The 20,125-nt window shown below is 59.5% G+C and overlaps 1 protein-coding gene across 1 annotated transcript; it reads left to right on the top strand.

The window, feature by feature from the left end:
• Positions 1–1,165: 1,165 nt before the first annotated feature.
• On the top strand, positions 1,166–19,894 carry PADI6 (peptidyl arginine deiminase 6). The gene is given in 16 exon segments (NM_001097547.2): positions 1,166–1,331; positions 2,099–2,282; positions 4,001–4,073; positions 4,493–4,560; positions 5,025–5,139; positions 5,947–6,072; positions 10,203–10,381; positions 10,498–10,601; positions 13,444–13,555; positions 14,812–14,919; positions 15,129–15,283; positions 15,827–15,983; positions 16,094–16,217; positions 17,331–17,401; positions 18,462–18,623; positions 19,458–19,894. Coding segments are annotated over 16 exon segments (2,076 nt in total). The 5' UTR covers positions 1,166–1,239; the 3' UTR covers positions 19,704–19,894.
• Positions 19,895–20,125: the final 231 nt, after the last annotated feature.

Genomic DNA, 20,125 nt, shown 5'->3' with positions numbered 1-20,125 from the left:
CACGCCCCCTGTGCCGGTCGTTACACACCAGACACCCGTCACAGCGCTGCGCGTCAGGGCCAAAGCCTGAAGACCAACGAGTCTACCTGCAACGGTCCGGCTCTGCTGGGAGGACCCTGCAGCCAGGAAGGGGGATGAGGATGCTCTTCACATGCTGCCAGGAAGGCCTCTCTCCGGGTCGCACCATGAAGTGCAGACAGCGAGACACGGACCCTGGGCAGCGTGTGCTGCCACGCACGTAAAGATAAGGAGGAGGGGAGGACATGCACACGCATTTGCCGGTCATGCGTGACGTTTCTATGGACAGACACGGATGCCGCTGGCTGCCTCCATCAGGAACTGGGCAGGTGACAGCAGGGGGGGCGCTGTTGCAAGCCCCCTTTGAACTTGGGACCCTGTGAATGTGCTTATTTCAAAAAACAACCATAAACCTTCACTTTTAAACCATAAAATGAACACTGCTTTAAAGTTCGCTGCTGGGGTGCCTGGGCCGGCGGGGGGGGGTTCAGTCTGTCAAGCATCTGCCTTCGGCTCAGGCCATGGTCCCAGGGTCCCGGGATCGAGTCCCACATCGGGCTCCCGCGCGCCCCTAATCACCTGAGGATGGGACCCCAGGCCTGGCGGGCCCAGGAGTCCATGACGTTGACGAGCGCCCTGATCATTTCTGCAACCGCCCTGCATTGAGAACCCCGGGCCCAGCCCTTTGCCCGGCTCACCTCCTCAGTTTCCAGGAAGCACACGCCCTAGAACTGAGGCCCCAGGGCCCCGAGATGCTGCCACACGCTGCCATCCTGACCACCGCCCCACACCCCACCCTGCAGATATGTATTCCTGACACTTCCAGCTGAGCCAGTCCTGCAGCCCATGGCCGGGTCGCCCTGCACCCCTGCCCTGCACGGGCTCCCCAGACCACCTCTTGCTCCCAGCTGAAGGCCAGAGACCTGAGCAGCCAGCCTCAGATGCCCTGGATCTGCAGGAACTAGCTAGCTGATGGATTAGCGCTGGCCGGGCTCCGACCCCACCTGCTCCTCTGCGCCACCTCCCACCCCAGCAAGTCTCCTTGGGGAAAATCAGTCACACCTGGGCAGCTGCCGAAGTGTCCTTAACAAGGGGCGGGCTGGGGAGGCCCTGAGCCCATAAGAGAGGAGGGGTCGGGGGAGAGTGGGGTTATTTGAGGCTGCTGTGCTGACCTCGGGTTGTCGTGTAGGTCTGAGGGTAGTCGGCTTGGAGAGCCGTGCCATGTCTTTCCAGAGCATCATCCACCTGTCCCTGGACAGCCCTGTCCGTGCCCTGTGTGTGCTGGGCATGGAAATCTGCTTGGATGTCAATGGGTAAGGAGCTGGGGGCTCTGCTGGGGTTGCCTGGGGGACAGGTGTGCACAGGGACGCCGGTGCCTGACTCCCATACTGGGGTTGCCCCTAAACTATGTGGGGGCCGGGGTCACCTCCTTTCTCTGCAGCTTTGGCTCCTGCCTCACCTCGAGGAGTGTGGCTTGGGTGTCTAAGGACCTCCCAGTCCCAACACTGCAAAATCCTGACCCAAGTCCCCTAAATCCTGCCTCTGCTCGATATGGGCTGTGGGACCTCAGAGAAACCAGGGCCTTGCCCGTTCTGTTCCCTTACTGGTGAAAGTGGCATGAGGCTGGCTCTCTAGGAGGCCATGAGGATTAAGGGGGGGTGTTCTATAAGTTGGAGCCTTGGGGGGGATGACTCGCTCCTGAGAGCTCCAGTCTTCCCCGGGGTCACAGCATGGACCTCCCAAGACCCGGCTCCCTATAGGGGTCCCTATAGGGGTCCCTTCTGGCTCAAACAGCTCCTCTCTTCATGGGCTTACAAATAAGATGTAGCCTTAGTGACTTCTGGAGCCTGGGTGGGAGGGTGGGGTCTGGGCTAGAGCTGGTGGGAGGGAGGCTACGGGGCCCTTGGAGTGGGGGAAAGTAGGAGGGGGGCTCAGGTCTGTGAGGACCACGAGGCTGCCCTGAGCACCCGCCTTTGGCTCAGCACCCTAAGGAGAAAGAGGATAAGGAGCCGGCTGTGCTGTGGGCCGAGGAGGGAGGCTCTTGTGCCCTAAAGTCTCCTCGTCTCGTCGGGCCGACCAGGTGCACCCCGGAGAGGTGTGAGGCGTTTACCATCAGCAGCTCCCCAGGGGTCTCGGTTGACCTCCACGGCACGCTCCCGGGGACGGGCCAGGAGGGGACGGCCGTGACCCGGTGGCCTCTGTCGAATCCCACGGATGTGCTGGTGAAGATGACCTGCCCCAGCTCCGCCAGTGACGGAGACCAGGTGCGCTGGGGCGGGGCCACCTCGGGGGGGGGAGGGCGGCCTCCTGATGCTGGGGTGTCTTGGGCCCGGAGCCCAGGAGAGGGGGTGCCCGGCCCCCTGCTGACCCGGATGCAAGCTCAAGCACGCCTGTCTCCTCCCCACCTCCTGACCGCACCGGGCTGGCTTCCCAACAAGCCGCCTTTAAAGTCTGGCTCCAAGGTTTTAGCGGCAAAACGCAGATGAGCTTTTTGACTAAGGCTGGTCCTTGGGGGTGTGGAGATCTTATTTTTTTAAGATTTTATGTATTCATGAGAGAGAGGCAGAGACACAGGCAGAGGGCGAAGCAGGCTCCTCACGGGGAGCCCCATGTGGGACCCGATCCCAGGACCCCGGGATCATGCCCTGAGCCCAAGGCGGACGCTCAGCCACTGAGCCCCCCCAGGTGCCCTTCATTATTTTTCTATTTTGCGGGGTGGAGATTTTAATGAGACTTAAGAGCTAACGTGTATCGAAGGCTGTGCGCTGGCTATCTGGAGGTCAGGAGGTCCGCCTTCCCTCCACTTACACACAAGGAAACTGAGGCACAGAATGACCTCTCCCCAGCCTGAATGACGTGACTAGAGTGGGGCAGATCGAGGACTGGAGCCCAGGGCCGTGTTCTTTCTCCTGGGCAAGCCGTCTCCCAAAGGGCACCGTTGGTGGCGGGAGGCTGAGCTTGTGAGGCGGGCTCCGCTTGGTGGTGGCTCTGTGGCGGCGGCTGACGGCCCGTGCAGGGTGATTGGAACCACCGGGGACTTTGAAAAACTCGCCACCCCGGCCACAGCCCCTGCCAATTACGCCAGCCTCTGGGTGGGCCCCTGGCTTCTGTGGCTCATAGCCCCCACCAGGTGCCCCCAATGTGAAGTGGGGGCGAGGACTAGGGCACGCGGTCTGCAGAACTTGCTGGAATGGTCGGCTGGCGCTCTGTGCCCAGCGCAGGGCCTCCCTCGGCGGCAGGCAGCACACTTAAGCCCTGCGTAGCTCACAGGTAGGATTCACGGCTGTGAGGTGTCCTGGCTGAGCCCGGAGGACCTGAGCAGTGTTCTCTGCCCGGGGCTCAGCCTCCAGCACCGTCAGGAGGCGTCTAGGGAGACCCTGGACTTTAGAGGACAGAAGCTTCCATTTGGAAGCAGGTGGTGGGTCACATGGCCCCACGTACTGGTTAGCTCTCTGGTCCGTGATGAGGGCTTGGTGGGCCGGGCCCGTGGCTGAAGCGCAGGTGTTTGTCTCAAGTACAAAGGCCCTTCTGGAAGCAGTTTGGTGCAGGACGCAGGAAAGACTTACTCTGGTTCCAGGCCCCACCCCAGGTGTCCTACCTTTGATTGAGTAATCAGCTGAACACTCCGAAGCACCCCTGCTTCCCCGCTGCCCATCTCCAGGCAACAGGTGCGACCCCAGGAGGGTGGGGGTAGGGCGAGGAGGATGTCCAGCATGGCCTAAATCTCGACCTCCGGGGCCAGGCAGCCTGGATCTCCCATCTCGTGCCACCCCTTTCTGGTTGAATGACGTAGGGCAGGTGCCTTGGTGTCTCCCCTTGGGGTGGAGCCTCGGGTGGGCTGTGGCCAGGCCCGCCCCTGGAGGACCCTGCCCCACTCGGGCAGACCTCAGAAGCTCCGAGGCTGGAACGTGAGACCGATGTCAAATGGCCGGACGTGGGTAGGAAGCCTCCGCTCCACCTGTTCTGGGCTCTATCTCCACAGGTTCTGGTCTCCTACTATCTGCCCGATGAGGACGCCCCCGTGGCCACGGCCGTGCTCCGCCTCACCGGGATTGGTGAGTGGGCTCCCACCCCGGGGCGAGGGGCAGGCCTCGCAGCAGCAAGAGGGTCTGTGGGGCTCTTCCCGCAATAGGCTGCCTCCCGTGGGTCCTGGATGGACCGTCCCTTCCCGGCCGCCCTCCTCACCCTGACCTGGTCCCTGCGGGCAGCATGGGACCTTCCCCGCGACCCCGCCATCTACCCACCTACTCTCGGCCCCACCTGCACTCTGTGTCTCTGTTACAACTGGGGTGAGTCTGGTGCAAGGTTAACCTTCTCAGGTCCTTTCCCCTCTCAGAAACCTCCTTCGACAGCTTACCTCATGCCCCCAAGACTGGGCATCCCTGATCCAGCCTTGGGCAGCGCTGGCCTTACCTGCCGCTGCGAGGCTCCATCCAGCAGGTCTGGGTGGCGGAGACTTTCCCTCTTGTTTCAGTGGTCTCCCTGGACGTGGACATCTACCGCAGTGGGCAGGTGGAGATAGCGAGTGACAAGCAGGCCAAGGTGAGGCGGCCCGGGGAAGGGCGCGGGTTCACACTGTCTGGATCCTGTAGTGTCTTTGATGTCAAATTGCTCCACTACAATCAGAATGGATGAAGTCCATGTCTAGCTCCTTAAAAACACATCTATCTGATGGTAGGTCCCCATTTTGGCCTGGTCGTACATGCTCGACCAGAACAGGCCCCCTAGGTGGGACAGATCTCTCCCTTGTACCTCTGTCCCTGCTTCCCCGGCACTGAAACCAGGTGGGGAGCTGCAACCTGCACCCAGCTTCTTCCCTCCCGCTAGACCCACTCCCTGGGTGCCCCACTCCACTGGCACTGCCTTCTCCTATTAGGTGTCGAGTTGGCAAGGAGGTCCCTATCACCCTGGAGAAAGCCTTGGCTCTGCTCCCGATGTGGGGTGGCCTCTGGAAAGCAGGATTTATCTGGCTGCTTCCTGAATCCACTCTCCTGTTGTCTTTGCAGAAAAACTGGGTCTGGGGTCCTAGCGGTTGGGGTGCCATCCTGCTTGTGAACTGCAGCCCTGCCGACAAGGGCCAGATCATAGACCAGAAGACCACCAAGGTGTTCTTTCCAGAGGGTAAGAACTGGCCACTGTCCTGGGACTGTTGCCACCTTTTCTTGCTGGGGTCCGCCTCTCCCGGGGCTTTGCTGCCGCCCCCCTCAGTGCACACGGATCCCAGGCGGAGGCCCACCCTCTGCGCCCACAACCCCTCATCAGAGGCTTGGAGCTTGTAACCAGGAAGAAAGCGGCCCCATGGCAGCAGTGTGGGCCCTGAGGGCGGACAACAAACTACTTCCTGTCTCTGGACTTGAGCGTGTCCACTTACCGGGTCTCGCTTTGCCATCTGTACAATGGGGATGATCCAGCTGGCTTCACTAAGCAGTTGAGAAGACTAAGCACGAGGAGGATGCGAGCATCTTCCTAAAAACCCCCTCGTGACCTGGGCTGGGAACCCCGACCTGTCTTGGGCAAGAGCAGTGTTGGATCTGGTCCTCATTTGTGGTTGGGACCCAGGTTCCGGGCCTTACAGCAGGAGGGGCTGCCCTGGCTCACACCAAGGCTGGAGGGGGACCCTCCCTGAGCTGACCGTGCCAGGCCCCGTTCCCTGTGTTTGGGGGTGGGGGCCAGGTGCTCTCCCAGGCCGTATGGGGCAAATGCTGACCCTGACTCCAAGCAGACCCCAGAGATGGCAAGTTGCCTGTGGCCAAGTGGGGCAGCGAGCCACAGACACCTGTTGCTGCAGACACCTGTTGCGGGGCTGGGCCAGGGCAGAGACGGGGTGGGAGGTCCCCAGTGCCCCCACATACAAGCCCCAGCCCTCGCCCTACAGCTCCTCCCTCCACCTCTGGAGGCGCCTAAACCTTCACCTTGTCTCTTGTCCAGAAATAAAGAGCCTGTCCCAGATGACCCTGAACGTTCAAGGGCCCGGCGCCACTTTAAAGAAATACCGGCTGGTTCTCCACACCTCCGAGGAAGAGGCGAGGAAGGCCCGAGTCTATCGGCCCCAAAGTGAGTGTTCTTGGTGCCAGCTCCCGCTTGACCTGCTCTCCCAACGCACCCAGGGGCCGGCAGTGGCCACATCGCTCCTGGCGGCAGGGACCCCGTCAGAGGCCACCTGGGGCTGCAGGTCGGGGCCTGGTGTGGCCACACTTGCGTCCCTGGGACTCTCTGGCTGCCACCTCCACGGACTAAGCCGAGACCTGCGGGTGAGTGGCTGTGCCTCTAAGCCACTTTCCCCAATAGCGACCGTAGCAGTGGTGTAGTGGCGGCCCATCCTGCGGGATTCCCGTGGCTGGGGGAGAGGAAACCCATGCTGGCTGGAAGCTGTTGCCTCCTACGCATCAGCCAGGCTCTTCTGCCAGTTGCTCCTGCCGGAAGGGGCCATCTCGCTCCTGTACCAAGACCCCGCCGTATTGTTCCCAGAACTCGGAGGCCAAGGAGCGGAGTGGCAGCTTGGCGCTGGCATGTCCGTCTCCGGCATCGCACCACCCCCTGCCCATCCCATCTGTAGCTCTGTCAACCTGAGAGACAGGTGGCGTGTTCACCTTCTACAGATAAAGCCACAAAGGCTGTTGGTTTAGAAAGTGGAGGTCGGCGTGTCCAGCAAAACATCCCTGAACGAACAGGCTTTTTGTTTTGTTTCTGACGCATCTAACCAGGTGTAGGATTCAGTGCCTTCTCTCAAAAGCCAAGTCCAGCTTCTGCTGGGCGACTGGGGAGTGCTCGGCTATGGCGTGCCCATCTCGCCATCTCCTGCACCGGAGAGCATGCCTCAGCTGCTTCCCCGCCTGTGCTCAGCCTGCTAGCTTGTCTTCTCCGTCTCTTCTGCAGACCACGGCTGAACTTGGGAGTGAGGCAGCCCACGCTGGTCGTATGTGGGCTGGGAGCGAGCCTTAACCGAGGGGTCTAAGCCGGGTTCAGGCCCCGAGGAGGCTCTGGCCCAGTGTGACCCACTGTGTACAGACAACAGAAGCCGTGACATGTGTAGCTTGCTGAAGATGTTGTGCTTCATCACCTGTACCAAGCTGTCAGGGTGGTTTTTTTTGTTTTGTTTTTTGTTTTTTCCTTTTTTCTTTTTTTCTTTTTTAAACAAAAACTTAAGGGCATCTGGCTAGGTCGGTAGAACGTGTGACTTGATCTCGGAGTCATGAGTTTGAGCTCCGTGTTGGGTGTAGAGATTACTTAAAAATAAAAACAGCTTAGGAATACAGGGCAACCGGATGCCAGGCTGGTGCAGTCAGTGGAGCATGTGACTGCTGATTGCAGGGCTGTGGGTTCGAGTCCCACATTGGGGTTAGAGTTTTAATTCTTAAAAATGTTTAACTTCTACAACAGGGCAGGGATACACAGACGTTGTTTTCACAAGCCCTCCAGGTGATTCTGAAGCAGCCTAAAGGTTGAGAATCCCTGCTCTAAAAGTTACAGCAAAGATGACTAAGGGGAGATTCCAGAGAACTAGAAAGCCGGAGCAGAAGTTCTGGTACAAAGGAAAAGGAAGCCTTTCAGGAGGGCCGTGACTGACTGTAGCCAATGCTGTTGCTAGAAGAATCAAATCTATGGTAAAGTCTTGGTTTTTCTAAATGATGGTCATTTGTGAACTTGATGAGAGCAGTGGGGGTGGAAGCCACCGCGAAGCGAGCAGACGGAGATGCAGGTGGGAGGACTCTGCCGTAGAGGGAACCGTGTGGAGGTGGAGGAGGGGTGATGTCTGAAGCAGGAAGAGCACAGCACCCCTGCAGGTGGCCCGGATCTGGCGGGGGTGAGGAAGCACATCTAGAGCAGGAGCTACAGGAGACCATCCCACCCTGGGGACACGGGAAGCGGGTGCGCTAGCGGACAGCACGACCGTGGTGTTCCCGAGCAGGGTTGAGGGTGGCTCTGAGGCTTGGTCCCTGCTAAAGTGGGGTCGTTTAGCATGGTGGTTCCTCTGGCTGCTCGGATACAAGAGAGCCCTGCAGATGTGGCTTAACTGGAGTGGAGGCCTTGGTGTGGGAGCCGATGGTACGTGTGCCAGGGAGCAGGCGTAGCTGTGGCTCTTAGAATGTGCGTGCATGTGGGGTGGGGGGGTGAGATGGGTCAGCAGGGTGGGGGCTGGGGTTAAGCATCAGAGGTGGAGTGTACATGAGCTGAAAAGACGAGATGACGACAACCTGCTTGGAGGGGGTGTCGGGCCGTGAGCACGGAGTTTCGCGGCCGAGGTGGCGCAGAGCTGTAGCTCGTTGCAATGAGCTCAAAGTAGAGAGCTCATGGGTGGTCTACGGTGTGACAAGCAGTGACCACAATCGTGGTAGAGACGAGCCGGTGCTAGAACAGTCCATGGAGGACGGGGGCATTATCTGCTAGCATGTGCTTCCAAGGGACTAGGATTCTCGAGGGATGAAGAAGTGGGCTAGAGGTATGGAGGGTCAGACCCTGCGGTACACAGAAGGTAGGAGAAAAAAAGCACAGCTCCGACCCGTGTTTACTCTGTTCTGGGGCTCCAGCTCCAAGGGTAGGTTCACTGGCTGCTCTGCAAGCCTGCTAGGGACGGACAGTCATGGACAGTTCAGAGGTAGCGGAGCTGAGAGCTGAGTGGGAACAGGCATGAGGGCAGAAGAGCGTGTCTGGGGCCCAAGGTACTTTGCTCCCTCCTCACTCCTGTAACGGGGATGGCAGTCACAGCCTCTGCCCCCAAGGTGGGGAGAAGGTGCATAGGAATCCACGGGTCTCCGCCACGGTTCCCGGCACATAGTATGTGCACAACAAAACTTCAGCCGAGCTTAAACACCAGCAGCTAGAAGAGAAGCACCCCCTCCCCCAGTCAACGGCAGAAGAACTGAAGTGGCTGGGAAGGCCCGTGGCAGGCAGACCTGGGACCCCCTTGCCTCCCACCACTCCATGCCGAGTCAGCTTTGGGTGGAGCTCGGGGCCCTGGTGCAGTGGAAGGTGCTAGGCCTATGGTAGCAGCTTTTGGGGTGCCGAGTGGTGGCCAGCACAGGCCTGTCTGGGTAGCTGGGAACCCCACAGGGCTCCAAGTTACCTGCTGCGAACCTCTGCAGCCAGTTGAAAGGGCTGTGTCCCTGTGCTGAGCAGCTTCGGGGGCTCTGGTGGCAGATTCTATCTTGTCCGGCTTTTCTCCTTCGAGGCCTGGGTGCCTGTAAGGATTTCTGCAGAGTGACCGGGAGCTAGCAGCTGTCTGGACCCACAGCCCCACGCGGGCCACCACAGTGTGCTCCTCCAGAGCGAGGGGCCGGTGAACTGGAGCCGAGCCTGTGCCCGGAGGTGGCGGTGGCTGCAGCAGCCATCTGCTGGCACCTGCTGTGAGAGGACGCAGTGCCCAGATGGTCCGGGGCCTGGGTGGACCGAGGTAGACCTGGGATTTCCTAGAGTTGGAGGCTGTCTAGAGGCTCTGAGTGGGAGCAGCTGCCATCAGGGTAGAGTGGCCACACCGGGAAGGAGTCAGAAGGCCGAAGGTGGTGGCAGGAAGGTCCGGTGGGGAAGCTCGGTGGCCTCGGGTCAGGACCTCCTCTGTGAACGGAGAACGAACCGATCTGGGACTGAATTAACTAGATATGACCACAGGGTGGGGTCACTTCTCTCTTCTGTGCGTGGTGTTGTATCTCACACCCCAAGGAGCGCTGGGCTCTGCACAGCTGAGGGGAACTTTCCTTGGCTTCTCAGGAAACGCTCCGAGGCCTGCCCTGTCCGACAGGCCATTCCCACGGACGCCTCCCTAGCGCTTACTCGGGCAGGCTCGGACTTTTCAGATGAGGCTGCCAAGCCGCCCCTTGTAGCTTCTCCCCTCTAAGGCTTTTTAGGATCTCCCCAAAGCTGGCCCAAGTGTAGATCCGCCTCCCTCGGGTCTTGCCCTGGCCTGAGGGCCGGGAAGGCGGGGATCTTCATCTGAACCCCTGTCCTCGATGTGGGATGGGTCTGGGAGCTGGGTCGCTGAGCCTTGGCCCCCGTTCGGGAACGAGTAGTGGATTGTCCACTAAGCCCTAAACACCAGAAACACAGGGACAGAAAGCCAGCTTGGCTCCTGTTCCCCGGGGGGCTTCCAGCCTGGCTTCTCCCCGGAGCAGGGAGCCGGCACCCCGAGGGTCCGGTGCACAGGCAGGCACTGGGCTGCGCCGGCAGCTGGCCCATCCCTCTGTCCCCAGGAGACAGCTCGAGCACCTTTGAGGTGCTGCTGGGGCCCGGCCAGTGCACCTACACGTTCGCCCCGCTGGAGAACAACCTGAAGGAAACCTTCTACGTGGAAGCCATCGAGTTCCCGTCTGCCGACTTCTCGGGCCTGATCTCCTACTCCGTCTCCCTGGTGGAAGAACCTCAGGACCCGGTAGGTCCCCAGGTAGACCAGCAGCCCGGGGCCCGCGTGGGAGGGGGAGAGTGTGGGGACGAGGGGGATGGGGAGGTGGAAGCAGCTCGCTGATGGGGCCGTGGGGGCCGTTGCAGTCCATTCCAGAGACCCTGGTGTACAAAGACACGGTAGTGTTTCGGGTGGCCCCCTGCGTCTTTATTCCCAGCACCCAGATGCCTCTGGAGGTCTATCTGTGCAGGTAAGAAACCCTCGGGCTGCCCCTGGGGTGGCATCTTCATCTTCGTGATGGAGGCTGGGCCCAAGCACGTCCAGTCCCAGCCCCTGGGAAAGAAGTGTCAAAGTCGGGCAAAGCTGTCACTTGGCACTGCTGAGGTCTGGAAGTCTCCTGAACTACTTCTCAAGTGCTCACGGCCTGCAGAGGGCCACATCTGAGGGCAGGGAAGCCAGGACTGGCGTCTTAGCTAGGTGGCCACATCCCTATGGAGAAGGGGACAAAGGGCCCTGGCTGGTAAAACCCGCAGGAGACCATCAAGGGCCCTGTCTATACGATCGCTCCGACCATCTGGAAAACCGGGGCATAAGCAGAAGGCAGGAACCGGCTCAGCTGCTGCAACAGTGTGAGCCAGACACAGTAGTGGCTCAGGCCAGGGGGTGGGAGCACAGAGGTTAGATTCAGGGGTGCACTGAAGGTGGACCCTGCCCACCCCCTGACCCAGGTTTGCTGACACATGGGCTATAAGGAAACAAGACTGTCCCCTGGGCTTGGGGTCCACAGTAAGGTGAATGGTGATACCACTGCTGACGTGGGTAGAGTCGGTGCTCTGGTCCTGGTGACTTAAAGCTGGGGGCATCCACTGGGTTTCTAAACTTCTGGAGCTCCGTGGACAGTTTGGAAGCTCCAGATGAGTCTGGGTGTCCCTGGCAGGTGGAGGATGTTCACAGCCACAGGCCTAGCCGTGCTCACGAGGAGTACTGTACCCAGGAAAGGCAGCTGGGCCGTGAGCTCTGGGGTGACCTGACGCTAGTCTGGGCAAGAATCTGGCAAAGGCAACCAAGAAGGCAGAGGAGGTTCGGTTAGAAACCAGGAGAGGGGGAGACTCAGCGGCAAAGGTGAGGGGCCAGCTGTGTGAAACCCCAAGAGAACAAGATGCCCGCTGGTTTTGGCAAGATAGGGGCCATGCACCATGCAGCAAGAAATCCTACGAGGTGGGTTTGGAAGCACTGAAGGACGAATGGGAAGGGAGTACTTGGCAAAACTCTGAAGAAATGGGAAGCGAGAAGGGGATATGAAGCCAAGGGAAGGCTGGTTTTTAAGGTAGAAAGCAAAGAACGATGCTAATGGAATGACCCAGCAGAGCAGGAAAAATCCGAGGGGAGGGGAGTGGCAGCTCCAGGAATCAGGCTGGTAGGACGTGTCTACAGGTCCTGTCTGTAGGTACAAGGACTGCTCACTCGCAGCTTGGGAGGGAGAGCAGAGCGAAAGGAAGAGGGATGTGCTAGGACGACAGCTGTCGGGGACTAGGACCAGTTCCCCCTTGTCACCAGCGGCTCTTCTCCAGCTAGTCTCAGTAACTCGAGTTCTAGGGAAGAAACGTGGAACTGGACTAACCAGGCTTGGGCTCTGCCAAGCGAGTCACCCCAAGTGCGCGGGCAAGCATAGAACTAGGACGACGATCCTAGGTTCCAGGCCAAGGGAAAGAGGAAGGCCAAGAAGCAGAAAGCCGGGGGGACCAGCAGCTGAGGACCAGAGGTCCCAGCGAAGGGGGAGCTGGGAGGGGGTGGAACCAGATGCCAGATGGAGAGCTTGGAGGAAGTGCAAGTGTCCCGAGCAGTGCCTCATGGCGAGGGGCAACGCTCCTTTTTCCAGGCCTGGTGGGGATGGAAGAAAGCTTAGCCCTTCCGCAGGAGAGGCCTTCCAGAAGGGACCCCAGAGGAAGGCCAGGCTTCAGACTAAAAAGTGAAAGCGCTCCAGGGATTTTGCTGATAAGATACCCAGACGCCAGATCTTTCTACTTTGTCTTTTGTATCTGAAGATCAAAGCTCGCTCATAAGAGGCATCTGCTGAAAGCCTGGTCTTCTAAGACTCTCCCCTAGAGGGTGGCCTGCAGGCACAGCTTGACCCAGCGTGGCTGCCAGCCTGGGGCCACACGCCCTTCCCCCAGCACATGTCCTCAGACTGTTCCAGACCTGGTCAGCCTGGTCAGCTACCGGCAGCCTTGTCTGTTGACCAGAGAGATCGGTTCTTCAGGGCCACAGAATAACGATGGAAGTCTTGGACGTGGAACCAGACTAGAATCTCCATTTTGGCACTTCCCAACAGTGACCCCACTGGCATTCAGCTTGTGAGGATCTGTTTAAGATTTTATTCATTTATTCATGAGAGATCCACAGAGGCAGAGACACAGGCAGAGGGAGAAGCAGCCTCCCTGCAAGGAGCCTGATGCGGGACTTGATCCCGAGACTCCAGGATCACTCCCTGAGCCACCCAGGCGTCCCAAGGATCTGTTTATAAAATGAGTGGTCTTAATGTCTACCTCAAACATTACTGTTTATCCCCAACAAGGAACAGCTGTGCGTCCTGGTCCCACGTGGCTGTGCACGACAGCACTACGATCCCAGCGTCCAAGACCTACCTCCCCATCAACCACACAAACGTGGCAACCTTGTTGGCCTCCCATGGCGGGGGTGCTTGGCTGCTTGGCTTCTTGGGAGAAAACTATAGCTCCTTCCGGGTAGAAGTCTGCCCTCTGGGTAGACTGAGGTGTGGGAGAGCCTGGGGCGGGGCTGGGAGGCACACATGGGGAGGGACAGCAGGACAGGGACAAAGCAAGCTCTTGGGGATGGAAACTGGTAACCCTTGACCTGACTGCATGAGCTGGGTGCCGCTGAGTGAGACCCAATCGAGGAACCAGCTTGTGCTCCAGGAGGTGGGGGACAGCAGCTCTGCTTACCTCGGGGCTGGGGGCATAATCTCTCTTGCCCAGAAGGTGGTGTCCCTCCTGCCCCTGGGAGAGTGAGGCCATGACGGGGTGGAGGGAGCCTCGAGGGCCTCCCCACAGTTGGCGTCTCTCCTGTGGCAGAGAGCTGCAGGTCCAGGGTTTTGTGAACACGGTGATGGAGCTGAGCGAGAAGAGTAACAGCCAGGTGGCATCTGTCTATGAGGACCCCAACCGCCTGGGCAGGTGGCTCCAGGTAAACCCACCTGTTGGGGAGGGGCTGGGAGACTTGCATGTGGCATCTCAGACCAGCTTCATGTGACCACTCCACCTGCCCAGCAAAGCTCAGACTAACCAGAGGGGATCTGTTCCTAGGACTTTTAGCAAGGACTCAGATGGAATGACGTGCCCAAGTCCTAGCCACTAAGGGATAGCTTAGGGTCCAACTTCCTTCCATTCCACGATGTGTGTGTTCGAGACCACAGAACACCTAGGTGCTAACAGTCTAGTACCTTCACCCCCGGGCCGTCGGAGCAGGGCTACCCCTCCAGTGTCCAGCCTGACTGCTGGAGCCCTGAGGTCTGGTGCTCCCCTCTCCCCTGGTGGCTGAGTGAGGACTGTACACTGGCCACCATTCTACGTCCTGGAGGTAGAGGACAATGGGACAGATCGTGCTCCTATACTAGCAAGGACACAGGGCTCTAAGCACTGGGAAAGCAAGATGCCATAGTGAGTCTCTAGCCAGACTAGGCAGTTTGGGGTGGTCAGGAAAACCTTCAACTTCAGGAAACCCAGCTGGCCACGCAAAGATTGGGGGTAGGTGCTACATGAGATATTAGAGCTCTTCGGGTAGGAGCACAGCTGATGGGAAGACCCCGATGGGGTGGAGGGGGTGGGAGTGTGCTCGGAGGATCAGAAGAACGGAAGGGCTGTGTGGCCAGGTCAGAGCAGAAAGGCCAGAGGTAGGAAAGAGCCAGATCCTATACTAGAGACCTTTTTAAGTCAAGGTAAGGACTAGACACGAGTTCACAAGGTGGGATGATGTCGAAAGGGGAGAATTCAGAGTGAAATGTTCTGACTTAGGTTTTTAAAGAGCCCCCTCTGGCTGAGAACTAGAGAAGTGGCCTTAGGGAAGGGGCAAGAGTCCGAGTGAACTGGTTGTAGGGGCCCCACAGCATCTGGCTTCAGGGAGGAGTCCACCTCCCACCTGAAGACGCTGAGGCTTGTGTGTGTGTGGACGGGGTGCAGACGCGAAGAGCGGGGAGGATCTAGGTGGCCCAGGTTTTAAACGTGATGCAGAGAAGGGTCTGGAAAAGCCCCCAAAGAAGGGGGGATGTCCGGCTGAGGTTCAAGGCCCAAGCAGGAGTTGGCAGATGGGGGTTCCTGGTGCCTCACCCCCTGTCCCTTGGAGGCAGCCTGTGTGCAGGGAGTGTTGGGACTGGCAAGCCAGACCCGGGCAGGAAAGCAGCCGGTAGAGCAAGGGGACTCAACTCCTCCTCCTGTCTCCTCCAGGACGAGATGGCCTTCTGTTACACCCAGGCGCCCCACAAGACGCTCTCCTTGGTCCTGGACACCCCTCGGGTCCTCACGCTGGAAGACTTCCCCATGAAATACTCACTGGTGTGGGGCTCAGTGTGGCCGATCAGACCCCATCCCACCTGCCCAGAAGGGATAGGGGGGTGCCAAGCGGGGGAGGGCCCGAGGGGCCTCTGGGGGCAGGGGGTGTGGGACTCTGAGAGTCTGGATTAGCGATGAGCCTGGGGCTGAACACCCATCCTTCCTAACCTACCCCCCCCCCCGCCCGCCCGCCCCGCTGCGTCGTCTTCCAGAGCCCCGGGGTTGGCTACGTGATCCAGTGCACCAAGGACCACAGGGTGGCCAGCATGGATTCCATTGGGAACCTGATGGTGTCCCCACCTGTCAAGGTGGAAGGGAAAGAGTACCCCCTAGGCAGGATCCTCATTGGCAGCTGCTTTTACCCCAGGTGAGGCAAGGGGCCAGGTGGTGGCCAACTGCCCTAACACTAAAGGGACCTGGTAACTCCTCTGGCTCCGCCTGACTTACACATGACTCAGCAGGTCATCTGCTCTGGATCATTCTCTAAACTGCTAAGAAAGGATTTTTGAGTCTTTGTCGTGGGAGATTATAGATAGAAAAAGCAGACACACGGCTCATCCTGTTGAGTGGCAATTCCAGGGTTTAGATCGGAGGGATGTTAAAGGTGAGTGGCCTAGTGGCCAGCAGGAGCTAATTTCTACGAGGTGTGTGGACTTCTGGGTGGTTGTTAATCCAAAGCTAAGAGCTCCTTGCATCCCAGGGCTCAGAACTGATCTAGCTAGAACCCCTTGGCTTGGCCCTGAGTTGGGCCAGGGGAAGGGATTCTTAGCCACCCCCTCCTTTATGGACCGGGCACCTGGGCCCAAGGGTTAGAGCAGCCGGTTAGCTGAAGGGAGCCTGACCCCCGAGCAGGTGGCCGCCAACACACACCATGTCGGCTCGAGGGCTGTTTGTTCCGTCTTTCCCTTAGCAAGGAGGGCCGAGACATGAGCAAGGCCCTCCGGGACTTCCTCTACGCCCAGCGAGTCCAGGCCCCGGTGGAGCTCTTCTCGGACTGGCTGATGGTGGGCCACATGGATGAGTTCATGTGCTTCATCCCCACACAGGACAAGAGTGAGGGTGAAAAGGTCTGGAGGGGGTGGGGGGGGTGGGGGAGAGGGAGGGTGTCTCCCACCTTTTCAAACTCCTTAGAAGCTTCTGGCGGGGAAGCTTGCATCTGACCCGAGCTGTTCCCCAGGGCTTCCGGCTGCTACTGGCCAGCCCCAGCTCCTGCTACAGACTGTTCGAGGAGAAACAGAAGGAGGGCTACGGGGACATGGCTCTGTTTGAAGAGGTCCGGGAGGACCAGCTCCTTTCTAACGGTGAGGAAAGCCCCCGGCGCTGGAGCAGAGGCCAGCTCCTCCTTTCCAGGGTGTCCTTGCTAGAGGGCTGCTTCTCCTTTATTCCTCCTGGTTCAAAGAATCCCAGGGAAGCATCAAAGCCTAACGTGTAGCACATGAGCACAGCTTGTTCTGGTTCGGGGCTATTCCAGCAGTGCTAGGGCCGCCCAGGCCAATCAGAAGTTCTGGGGTGGCAGAGAGGTGGCTGAGCGGATGAGAAGGAGGCTCTGTGGCGGGCAGCGGGGGGGAGGGGGGGTGCGACAAAACCAGGTGCTACCAACACTCACGTCTGTCTGCTCAGGAAATGTGGAGTCAGGTGCCTGGGCTTTGGGACTTCAGAGGTCCCCAGGTCACCCACGTGGAAAACCTAGGTGGACAGGCAAAGATTGGACGGCTGGCTGGGGCACAGTCATTCTGTTTGAAACTCCGTGGGTCCCCAGAGGGGGGCTGCTGGGAAGTTCTCTAGACCCATGCTACACAAAGTGCAGCTTCAGCGTCTCTGGGAAGCTTGTTGGAAACACAATATTTCAGCCCCACGCCAGACCTGGTGAATCAACCTTTGGGGCGGGGCCCAGGAACCACATGGGTCCCAGAAGCACTTCCAGAAGGTGACATTTACTGAGCACGAACCAAGTATCACACCCCACATGCCAAAGACTGTGTGACGTCAGCTGGGGCCTGAGCTGGCCCCTGTCTCAAAGATGGAGCAACTGGAGGAATAAATAATCTAGTCAAGGTCCCCCGTAGAAGGTGGCTGGGTTGTTTGGGTCAAATGATGCACAGCGCTGCCCAGGGGAGATGTGAGTGCAGGTAGGAGGCACCTGCTGACTCGTTCCAGGCTGCTTCCCCTCCTACCAGGGCCAGAGAGGCAGGTGGCAGTGAAAGTCTTCCCTGGGGTCTAATAAGAGCCCTGATGTATGTCAGTCCCCAGATGTGACAGGTGACCTGAGTAGGTCACTGGAGACTAGCCAGGTCGCCCATCAGACAGAGGAGCAACAATACACCCAGTGGGCTGTGCCCTGGGGGGTCAGCCTGGCCCCGGGTGGCCCCACTCCCTGGCCTTACTGCCCTCCCACCCTCTCCTTTTCCCTACAGGGCGGCAGGCCAACACCATCAATCAGCTTCTGGCTGACAAAAACATGAGAAAGCAGAATGACTACGTAGAGGTAGGGGCCAAGGGTGTGAGGGACCTTCCCCAAAGGAGTGGGGGGAGGAAGTCCTAATTGGCAAGGGCTCTAGCCCAGGCATCATGACAGCTCCGAGATCCCCGAGCTCAGTCCCCGAAGCACAGGAGGATAGTGAGGCTTAGCGCCCAGGTGTGAGCCTAACTGTGGGGAGAACTGGGCGTGATCCCAAGCTGAGCCCCAAAGACAGGCGCTCTGTGTCCCTCAAGTTGCCTGGTGTTGGACCAGAAAACAGAGGGCCCCTCTCCCGCCACTCCCCCCCCAAGAAGCTCCAAGTGCAAGCATCGTCCAGATGCTTCCTGAAGTGGCCCACGAGCTGTGTTCGGGGCCAGCCAGCACCTCGGGCCTCACCCCGTGAACCACTGGCTGGGAGCAGAGTTGTTCCCAGAAGAGATCCTCCAACTTCCGGGGAAGAAGCGGAAGTCTGGAAAAGGGCAAGGACTTGTCCAAGGTCATGGGGTCAGCACAAACAGCTTTGCTGACAGGGACCTTAGGGCTCCAAGCTTGAGGGGGGTGTGCTGTGCCTCGGTGTCAGGGCGGTGCTGACCTTTGCTGAACAGGGATGGCCTCTGGGTACAGCAGGGTGGGTGCTGGCCAGGTATGGGGTCAATTTAGCACTCAGCCCCGGTGACTCCTGAGGGTGGAGGTCGTGAGCCCTTTGTCAAGACCCGGGAAATAGGTGGTCTGAGCAGGAGCGTGCCCCAAGGTGTGGGGGCAACTGCTCACGTCCCTAAGGAAGGAAGCAGGGTGCCTCCTGAGGACTCCTCCCACCCTGGCCCTCCACCCTGGCCCTCCACCCTGGCCCTCCACCCTGGCCCTCCACCCTGGCCAGGCTCAAGGGCCAAACGACGCCCACGCTGCAGCGGCATCAAACTGGCTGCTGCCCGCACAGACCAGCTGTGAGGTCCCGGCCTCTCGTGAGCCCCGCTCCCCCTGGACAGACCGTGTGTGCGTTATCAGAGGGCGGGCTGCCCGTCTGCGGGGAGTGATGGAGGCGGTCGCCCCCCCGGGCTCCACCGACTCCCATCTCCCCGCCCCGCAGAAGTGCATCAACCTGAACCGCGACATCCTGAAGAAGGAGCTGGGCCTGGTTGAGAGGGACATCATCGACATCCCGCAGCTCTTCTGCCTGGAGCAGCTGACCAACGTGCCCTCCAGCGAGCAGACCGGCAAGTTCTTCGCGAGGCCCTACTTCCCTGACCTGGTGAGGCGCGCAGGGGTGGCGCGGGGGGCTGCTGTGCCAACCCTGGCTGGTCTCTGGACCTCCATGATACTGGGCTTGAGGCTCGGGCATAGCAGGCAGGAGTGCTCTGGGAGGAGGGGAGATGGAAGCTTCTCTCCCTCCCAGGGAGGGGAACACTGCTACAGGGCACAGGCCAGCAGGTGCCAGGCTGGGTGACTAGCCCCAGGCCCTGGGCTCATCCCAACCTCGAGGGAATGCTATGGGCCCACGTCATGGATGGGGGCACTGCTTACCCTCTTCTGAGTCCCAGGGACACAGGCCCTGCAGCATTGGTCACATATAGGTGGCTTTTAATTCTAGGAGGCCAGGGGGCCCTCTGGGCACGACACAGGCCCTGGGAGCCCACGTGCGTAGCAGTGGGGGAAACGTCTTTGAGGAAGTAGAGGCTGGAATTGAGAAATGGATGGAGATCAACCGACAGCTGGGGGGGGGGGGGGGAGAGGCACCTGGGTTACAGTGTAAAGGAAACTTCCTGTCCAGAGCAAGAGAAGAGCAGTAGAACAAGGGACCCCAGAAGTCTGCAGAGCCAGACCTTGGCCCAACAGGATTTCAGTGTTGCTGAAACAGGTCCGAGCCAGGGGAAGGTTAAGCAAAAGTGAGCTGGATCTTGCTGCGGTTGACTGGTGGTGTCTGCAGGGACAGTCTAGAGAAACTGCTTGCGGCCAAGCCTGAACACAGCCTGTGCTTCCCCTTGGGTCGGACCCAATGGCACCGAGAGGAGGGACGGGGTGGGGTGAGGAGGCTGTCTTCCATGGCTCTGACCCCTACCTCGGCCTTGCCCATCCTGTGTGCCAGCTGCAGATGATTGTGATGGGCAAGAATCTGGGCATCCCCAAGCCTTTTGGGCCCCAGATCAAGGGTACCTGCTGCCTGGAAGAAAAAATCTGCCAGTTGCTCGAGCCCCTGGGCTTCAAGTGCACCTTCATCGATGACTTCGACTGCTACCTGACCGAAATCGGGGATTTCTGTGCCTGTGCCAACATCCGCCGGGTGCCCTTTGCCTTCAAATGGTGGAGGATGGTGCCCGAGCCCCAGGCCTAGTGCCGCCAGTCCTGGCCCGGTGCGAGCGGCCCACTGATCGCCACTCCGCAGCGTTCAGGTTCCCTGCCTCACCCTGTGTACCTGTCCCTTTGTCCTGAGGGTGGCAAATGCTGCCCGTGGGAACCTCCTCAAACGGCCTTCAGCCAAGAAGGGGTTACCGAGTGTCCATTAAAGTTCAAGCTGTTCTGAATGCATTTTGGCAGCAGCTGCCTTACTTGGAGGGTGGGGGTGGGGTGGGTACTAAACTCCAGCTGACTCCTGCAGTCAGGCTGCCCTCCCTCCATCCCTCCCTCCCTCATCCCTGTCTCTGTAGTGGGACATGGCTGGCCTCGGAGCATTTCAGGTTTTCCCTAGTTCGAGCCCCTAGAACGTGCTGGGTCTGGGTCTACACCCTTGAGCTGAGGGTGATGGTGTCCAGGCTC

This window comes from Canis lupus, chromosome 2 (assembly GCF_011100685.1).
Source record: "Canis lupus familiaris isolate Mischka breed German Shepherd chromosome 2, alternate assembly UU_Cfam_GSD_1.0, whole genome shotgun sequence".
Lineage (NCBI taxonomy): Eukaryota > Metazoa > Chordata > Mammalia > Carnivora > Canidae > Canis > Canis lupus.
Note: the sequence above shows the minus strand (reverse complement) of the source record. Positions and strands in the feature narration are given on the sequence as shown.